The sequence below is a fragment of the Amphimedon queenslandica genome, unplaced genomic scaffold (assembly GCF_000090795.2).
Source record: "Amphimedon queenslandica unplaced genomic scaffold, v1.1 AMPQUscaffold_13456, whole genome shotgun sequence".
Classification (NCBI taxonomy): Eukaryota; Metazoa; Porifera; class Demospongiae; order Haplosclerida; family Niphatidae; genus Amphimedon; species Amphimedon queenslandica.
In genome coordinates this window covers 72,107-80,848 of record NW_003546308.1, presented here as the reverse complement: position 1 = coordinate 80,848, position 8,742 = coordinate 72,107, and the positions used below count along the sequence as shown (strand labels likewise).

The 8,742-nt window shown below is 36.5% G+C and overlaps 2 protein-coding genes across 2 annotated transcripts in view; both read left to right on the top strand.

Annotated features, from left to right (window-relative positions):
* The window catches only part of LOC105312303 (mediator of DNA damage checkpoint protein 1-like), a 9,206-nt gene extending 2,595 nt beyond the window's left edge, over positions 1-6,611 (top strand). The window contains exons 3-8 of the mRNA XM_019995029.1: positions 3,271-4,998; positions 5,068-5,204; positions 5,260-5,302; positions 5,487-5,905; positions 6,028-6,188; positions 6,393-6,611. Coding sequence (XP_019850588.1) covers positions 3,271-4,998; positions 5,068-5,204; positions 5,260-5,302; positions 5,487-5,905; positions 6,028-6,188; positions 6,393-6,474 — 2,570 coding nt within the window. The 3' untranslated portion in view covers positions 6,475-6,611. The remainder of the gene's footprint in view (positions 1-3,270; positions 4,999-5,067; positions 5,205-5,259; positions 5,303-5,486; positions 5,906-6,027; positions 6,189-6,392) is intronic.
* Positions 6,612-6,620: 9 nt separating this feature from the next.
* On the top strand, positions 6,621-8,737 carry LOC100634270 (vesicle transport protein SEC20-like). Its single transcript, XM_003385561.3, has 5 exons — positions 6,621-6,796; positions 7,027-7,118; positions 7,740-7,856; positions 8,081-8,196; positions 8,465-8,737. Exons 1-5 carry the CDS (start codon positions 6,644-6,646, stop codon positions 8,653-8,655), a joined length of 669 nt encoding a protein of 222 aa, XP_003385609.1. The 5' UTR covers positions 6,621-6,643; the 3' UTR covers positions 8,656-8,737.
* Positions 8,738-8,742: the final 5 nt, after the last annotated feature.

Sequence of the window (8,742 nt, the reverse complement as noted above, 5' to 3'; positions counted from 1 at the left end):
AATGAAGTGTCTTCCTTTATTGGTTGCGAAATATACTCCTCCTACTTGACCATGACAATCATCTTTCTCAGTGTAAATATTGAAATAAGTTATTCTCTCATCAGGTGCAAAGTAAAATGTTTCACTAGGCACACCAGCTAAACTGCCACAAGAAGCTGTGCTTCCATCTGTCAGTTCTATGCCCATTCTCAAGAAACGATTGGCATGCAGCCAGAACTGTATGCTTCGTACAAGGCGCCCATGAGTTTCTCCATTTACATTGATACTTCTATAACCTCCTCCACCTCCTCCAACCATGACATCAGAGCTGTATTGCTTTGTATTGACATCTGAAAGATGGCGTGCACATCTTTCTTGCATTGACACCTTCATTGGCCTTTTCTTAACATTTCCTTTATCTGTGTTCCATTGATTATTGTTGTCTGTTGCATCCAATTCATCCTCCAATTGCTCAGTTGATTTAGCTCTGAATTTATTTTTGTTAATAAGATCTTTTTGCTCCAAGTCTTCTTTATTTTTGTAATTGTTTTCATTGAGTGTATTAAGGCCTTCATTTTCTGTTGGAACATTGGAGTCATAAGGAAGAGACTCTTCATTCCATTTCTCCTCTTCTATGTCATCAAAAGGTGCTGCTTCTTGTTGTTGCAGCAACTGTAGGTAGAGAATAATGACCAAGAAAAGTTTCATTGTCATAATTTTTTCAACTTTGAGAGCTAAGTTGGCAACCCCTTTATATAGTAACTGCTCATTCTTAGTGCTTGTTGTTGTGATCTGTTGATCGCCATTATTTTAGTACCACATGTTGTTGGCTTTCTTCAAGTGCATGCAGCTGGTGCTATTGTCTCTCAAGTAAATTAATGCTTACTATTGATAGCTTTCCGATATGCCTTAGTGTTGATACAGTGAGTTTTATCCATCTGGCCCATAGTGTCTTTAGCTGTGCTTTGACACATGTTGCTGTATGCTTCACTTAATTAAATAATCTGAATTATATTCAATGCAGTTATTCTAACTACTGCATGGTGCTTATTTGTAACAGATCATGCACTATTATAATTATGTATTCCACTTATTCTATTGTTACTGAGGTATTATGCAGTGACATAGTTATTTGCAGGCAGTATGCATTCATAATGATAGGATTTTAGGAAAGATGAATGGAATAAGGAAGGAAGTAAAGTGCTATATTTTCCCTTTTTTCTCTCCCCCTGGATCAGCCACTGTAATGAACTTGTTTCTTATTGTGCTGCTTGCAGTTTATGAAAAACATATTCTTTATCAAAATTATATTGATAACTACAAATTGCATGCAACGAAACTATGTGTGTATGTTAGCAGCAAAACTACATGTATTAGGCAATGATGTATAAACTTGTATTGTCTTATATTACGTCTTTTGTTGATACCACTACATTGCTAGTGGTTTTACTCCTGTATACTCCAGTTACATGATAGTTGAATGTCCTTCCTGTTATCAGTGTCACTGTCAGTCTCCCTGTATAAGGTGTTTCAATGACTCCTTGATAAGCAGTTGCAGTAGCAATCACTTCTTTACCTGGTGGAACTTTAATATTGAAAGCATAGTTCTGTGTGCTATTTATATTCAATTCCCTGTCATGATAGTATGGACTACTCATAACTAGGTTTGATGTTAAACTATTTCCTGTTGGCAAAGTAATAGAAGCGATGCTTGATTCAACACGAGTGTTAGTCAATCGAGTTTCAAGTCTTGTTGAACTGGGAGACCATTGATGAATCTCATTTACTGATCTGCTTCCTGACAGTGTGAACTCTTGTTCTACTTTCCTTCCTTTGTTGTCGCATTTCATTTCATTGATGTGAAACGGTTTCTCAAGAATAGACAAACTATTAATGTGTGGATACTGTACATGAGTTAATGTACTCCTTTCCACATTTTGCATGAATAGAAATGTTATTGCATCCATCATACGCCCACAACGAGCTCTAAATCCAACTAATATTCCCGAACCAAGTGGTTGTGGGTGATAGTAATAATTACTGTTTCCTCCTCCTCGAAAATTAAAATACCTGTGCTTATTGGTTGAGAAGTATATTCCTGATATATAACCACTGCAGTCCTTTTTATCAGTGTAGATTGTCAAACCAGTTATTTTTTCATCAGGTTTAAAGATAAAAGTTTTGCGAGATGAAGACTTTTCACTTCCACAGGAAACCTTGGTTCCATCTGAAAGTTTTGTTTCCATACTTATGTGATGTCCATATCTTTCAAGCCAGAATGTTAGACTCTGTACAATACGTCCTTGATTTTCTCCATTCTTATTGATAGTGTAATCGTTCCCTCCACTTCCTCCTACCCTAATATTATAGCTGTATTGTTCTGTACTGACGTCTGAAAAATATTGCTTACAATTGGCTCCACTTTGCGCTAATACATCATTCAATGGTTTGCTTGTCTTTGTATTGTATATCTCTGTTATTGTGACTTTAGGTTCTTCTTGTACGTCTGCCCCTTGATCCTTTTCATCTCTTATATCAGCAAAAGATATCTCATCCCTCAGTTGGTTATTCTCAGCATTAGCTGTATTCACTTCATTGATTTTCTTATCATGTCCTGCAGGCAGTGCCTGTTCAAGTACTGCATCAAGAGATACATCATCTGAAATTGTCTCTTTCTTAAGCTCCTCTCCTTCATTTTTAAATACAGGAATATCTATTTTTGTGGTATCAGTTGTAGCTGCATTGAGTATATCCTCATCTGAGAGCTCTTTCCATTCATTTTTGGTATCTTCAGTAGGTCCTGGTGGGAGGTCAACAGTATCCTTTAGCTCATTACTGTACTGAGGAGTGAGTTCTTCTTCTGCTTGAAGGTCTACAGTATCATAAATGAGAGGCTCTTCTGTCCACTCAGTCTCCTCACTGAGTGATGCTCCTTCTTTTTGCTGTAGCAGTTGAAGGCAGACAATAATTGTCAAGAAAATTTTCATTTCTTGCTTGTTTTTTTCTGAAGCGTACAGTTGAGAGTTGTTCTTTTATATAGTTAATGTGTTTAGCTAGAGTTATCAGCATATGCAGCATATGCTCACCATCAGACTGTTCTTATAATAATATCCCCATCACGAGTTCATGTTGATATTACCATTGACCTTGCTATCATTAGTCCATCTGTAGGTATTGCTCCAGCTGCCTAATACCATATGTTGCTATTATAGATCTATCTCTCCCAAATAATTTTGTGCTTTTGTTGCTTTCTTATTTACTAATTAATTATTTTCATTTATTTCTTGGTAGACAATGCGGACATAACTGGCTGTGGTTCTCCTCAATTACTGGCTGACCCTCCAGCACTGACAGCCTCTGAACAAGAACCCACACTAGCTTACCAGCTCTCCTCCTTGCCTCAGGAGGACGAAGAGTCTCATAAAGGTACTGACACGACTGATGAGAATGATCAGACTCTTCCATTTGATTCACCAGTACCTGAGGACAGACCAATTACTAATGGCGTCACAATGGATGCTAATGATGATAAAGCTGACGATAAAGTGGAAGCTGGTGGTGATATAGTGAATGCTAGTGATGAAGGCGAGGATGATCTTGATACAACAGTCATAATCGCTGAAGACACAACTGATACCGAACCGTATAATTTAGAGGAGGAGCAAGAGAAAGAAGGAGGAGGGGGAAAAGAAGACAAAACTAAAGCATCGGTCGATCCTAGTTTAAATACAAAAAGTGGTCCCATTGCTTCTCTTTTTAATGAAGACGATGACGAAGCTCCTCCTTTGTACGAGCCAACGATTGCTTATAATTTAGAGGAAGATGAAAAGAGAGAGCTCTCCTCTGTACACTCTGAGGAGACAGGAACTAGAGAGAAGAGTGAGGAAGAAGAGAAAGATAAAGAAGATGAAGAGGAGAAGAAAGAGAGAGAGGAGGAAGAGGGGAAGAAAGAGGAAGTGAAGGAGAAAGAGAAGACGGAAGAGGAAGAAGGTGCTACAACAAGAGGGAGAAAGGGTAAAAGAGGAAGAGGTGGTCCTCCTGCTAGTACAAGCAGAGGAGGGAGAAAGAGAAAGAGTCCGAAGGATGAGTCACCTGAGAGTGAAGACAAAGAGAAAGTGAAGGGAGCAGGATCTTCACTGATAGATGATAATGCAGTCAAGGATGAGATTACTAAACAAACTGAGGCATCTTGTGGTGATATATCTACCAATACTGGGAGCAGCTCAACTACTAAAGGAAACACAAAGAAGAGAAGAAAGACTCCATCACCTTCTCCTTCCCTACCTGATGATGATAGATTAGTTACTACTAGTAGAAGAACAAGATCACGAAGAGATCCACCAAAAAGTGATAAATATTCTTTTGATGAATTGTATTCTGTACCAGAAGAGCCCATTGCATCAGAGGAGCTTCCTGTCATACCAACTGTATCTTCCACTGATGACAGTCATGACACTGTTGTAAAGAAAGGAAAAGGAAAGAGAGGGCAACCTAAAAGGAGCAAGAAAACAGAACAAAACCCCCTATCACTAGAATCAGAGGAACCTCTCGTAGCAATACCAGAGGAACCTCCCACAGCTACATCAGAGGAACCACCCACGACTACATTAGGGGAACCTCCCACGGCTACATCAGAGGAACCTCCCACGGTTACATCAGAGGAACCTCCTCCTGCTTCAGTGTCATCCATTGCTTCTTCAGAGGATCCTGTTAAACCTAAATCAACACGCTCAAAGAGGCAACCACGAGCTACAAAGAAGAGCAAGAAAATGGCAACAGAGGAACAATTATCAGACCAGGAATCTCTTGATAAAGAGCCTCTACCCGATAAATCAGGAGAACATCCCATGTCAGCTAGTGAAGACCCTCCTCCTTCACATGAGGAACCTCCTTCAAGCAAATCAAAGCGTCCAAGAAGACAACCAGCAGCTTCAAAGAAAAAGAAAGTGACCGAATCTTTATCAGAAATTGAATCTGAAGATCCACTGGCAACTGATGATGATATTGATACTAAGAAAAGTAAGCAAACTATGTTAACACTAAGATTATTATTATTGTTGTTGTTGTTCTTGTTGTTGTTTATTGCAGCTCTGCCTAAATCTAAGAAATTGAAAGGGTCAGTACTTGAATTGGAGAAATTGAAGCCATCTTCAAACGGGAAAAAGAAAGAGACAGCTTCCCTTGATGAATGTCCTCCCATACCTTCTCTATCTCACACTGCAAGAGTAAGCTTAAGTAAATAATGATTCTCTATAATCATCATCTTCTCTCTCCTGCTAGTCTACATCAACTCGATCTACTCCTAGAAGAACACTCAAAAAAGGTTCTCAGTCATAATAATAATAATAATAATAATAATAATAATAATAATAATAATAATAATAATAATAATAGCAACTTAATAGTAAATACAATTTTAAAAAAGTGTACTAATAAGATTTTAAAAATATTAGTAATAATAATAATACTAATTTCTCAATTGTATATATTCTCATTCACCTCAATAGGTGCTACTGACTTACCATTGCCCCCATCAGTACTCTTTACTGGTGTAATGGACGAGGAGGCCGTGGGTATTGTGACAGAGCTGGGAGGGTCTCTCGTAGACTCTGCAGCTGATTGTACTCACTGTGTCACCGATAAGGTCCGACGTACAGTGAAGTTCCTCTGCTGTTTAGCCAAAGGCTGCCACATTGTTAGTACCAAGTGGTTGAAGGATTGTCACAGAGAAGGGAGATTCATACCGGTTGATCCGTATATTATTAAAGACTCTGCAACGGAGAAGCAGTACAAGTTTTCACTGAAGAACTCAATTGCTGCTGCTAGGAAAAACTCGTTACTGAGTGGGTGGAGAGTTTTTCTGACTGAGAACATAAAACCTTCTCCGTCTGATATGACCTTTATTATTAATTGTGCTGGAGGTGAAGTAAGTAGACAATAATCTAAGAACTAAGTATTAAATCTTTAAATCTTAAAACGAAATTCTAAAATATAACTTTTTTGTAGCTAATTTTTAAGTATAAGATTTTCTCTCTCTCTCTCTCTTAGGTGATTAAGAAGTGTCCAACTGAATCTGAAGATGACACATTTATCATATCTTGTGATATGGATAAGAAGTCCCTATCGTCAGTATCATCTCTTGGTATTCCTGTATGTACCAGTGAAGTCATTTTGACAGGAGTACTGCAACAGAAACTGGAGCTGGACAAGTAATGTATTATTGTATTATGATATTATGTTATTGCCTGAAAATGCATTTTTATGCTTAAATTCAAGTAATAAATGCATGTCTACCAATGCAATTTTTGAACTGTTTTGATTTTAATGCAAGTACTCCATTTCTATTACAATGGCTTTATGCATGTATCATTACTGTAAATGCTCCATTATTGCTATTTTACTTGTTCATACAGATATCAGTTGAATACAGGATCTTTGTCATCTGTCAGTGGATCGGCTACTCCTAAAAAAGCCTCAAAAAGAAGGAGACAGTAATTTAAGCTTGGCTGTTAACAGTAACCTTGTAAATAAACTAACATGTTTTTGACTATTTTCTCCACAGCTTACATGTACATGCATCTATGTAATCAATGTATTTAAGTCTACCTTTTGAAATAATTAATTTCAATGAAGTTTACTTTAACCCTTTGTGCCTTTATTAAAAATGGAGGCAACTGGAGAAGTAGCATCACAGTTAGAGGTAAAGCTTTCTGTCCTTATTGAACACTTGAGGACAAGTGATGGAGACTCATTCGACATACAGTCACTCAATAAGCAAATAAGAAACCTCATGGAACAACTTAGAGCTAAGATAAAGGTGATCATTCACAGTATTTAGGCTGGAAATTTAGAAGCCATTGTCTATTGTTTGATTTAAATATTGCTTTAAACAAAATGGCTATGAAGGAATGGCAAGTATGGTTAACTATGGCAAAGGATTATTACTACCAATTTTAAAAGAAAACAACACTGCATGCATGAAAAAAAATGGTATTTGAAAGGTTTTTAATAATTGTAATGACTTCAATGTTATGTTCTTTTTTGCAGAATCTTGAGTCACAGCAAAGAGAGGCAAGAGTAAGTAATGAGAGAGAAGAGTTGAAGGGACTGGCAGATTGGCATAATTCACAATTGATAGAGTAAGACCTCATACAGACCTCACTGATGACTAGGAGTACATTTTCTGATATATCTATACATGTTCTCATGTTGTGCAAAAATTAAAGTTGCTCCAAAATTTAATAAATTACCCTGTACTGTAGCACATGGTATTTTTTCAAAAATGACTAGGAGAGAATTTTCCATTTTTATAATTGTTCCTGATGCATATACATGTACTTATGTTGTGTAGCAAGTTTGAGCTGATTCCGATCAAAATTGGATTTTTTACAAATTTTTTTAGTTACTCAAAAATTGGGCCAAAGTCCCTGTACTATAGTACAGGGTCATTGGCCAAATTTCATCAAAAATGACTAGGTGAGAATTCTTTAATTTTATAATGTTTTCTGATGCATATACATGTACTTATGTTGTGTAGCAAGTTTGAGCTGATTCCGATCAAAATTGGATTTTTTATGAATTTTTTTAAGTTACTCAAAAAAACAGGGACTTTGGCCAAATTTTGCCAAAAATTTCTAGGAGAAAATTCTGTATTATCTTATGTAGAAAGTTTGATGTAAGCTGTTCTTCTTTCATTTGGCCAAAGACCATGGCCTAAATGGTTCTTATTATTTTTTAATTAATTAATTAATTAATTTTAGTTTGCAGACTAAATTAAAACGTGCAAACTTATCAGTGAAGGCCAAACTAGTGAAGAAAGACAGAGAGAGTCTTCTTGGCCTATCAACTGACGAAGAGACAAGCCAAACGAGACAGAGGTAAGAGGAGAAAAAATAATTATGAGGAAAAGAAGTGAGATTAAAACAGAGGTATTTATAATAATGCAATTCCTTGTACTTGGTACATGTCAGTATTCATGCATCAATGTAGACATTACTTTTGCATACAACATTCATTGTTAGTATATTTAATGTGAGAGTGAGAGAGAGTGAGAAAGAGAGAGGGGGTTAGTCAATGCATGAAGCATACAGCACTTGGTTAGGAAGAGACAAGATGGCTCATTGCAAGCTGCTAGCAATGTTACTGATAGCCTCAAGGAGCTGAGACAGACTCTAGCATCAAGTGTAAGTAGGAGTGAAGACACTATGAGAACTTTAGGTAATTCACTAATACCGTATAGCGAAAAAATTTTGTGGATCTGTTCAAAAATCAATTTTGTGGCTTTAATTCCTGTAGTTTTTTTTTTACTTTTTGGCCATCTTGAACTGTATTGAATCGTGGATTTTATTTTCGTAAATTAAAAAAATGCAAAATCTACAAAAAAATTTCCGCTATACAATAGCTCTTTGCTAATAATAGTCTTAAAGTAATTATAATTATATACTACTATTAATGATATTTCAATCTTTTTCTTTCCTCCATCCAGTTGATTCCTCTAGTGTATTGAAAGACACAAGCTCTGAGATGGAAGCTATGGGTTCTCATATTGATATCTCCCATCGCCTCATTACTAAATTTGGAAGACGTGATGTCGTAGATAAAATATTGATATTCTTTGGACTGGTACTGTTCTTCTCTGTTGTAGTCTACATACTTAAGAAAAGGATTTTTGGATAGCATTCTTGTAAATAATGATTATTTTTATTCACTCTCGCGCTATTTTAATTTCGATTAATTAGCGCGCTGGGTTAGTTAATAATTATT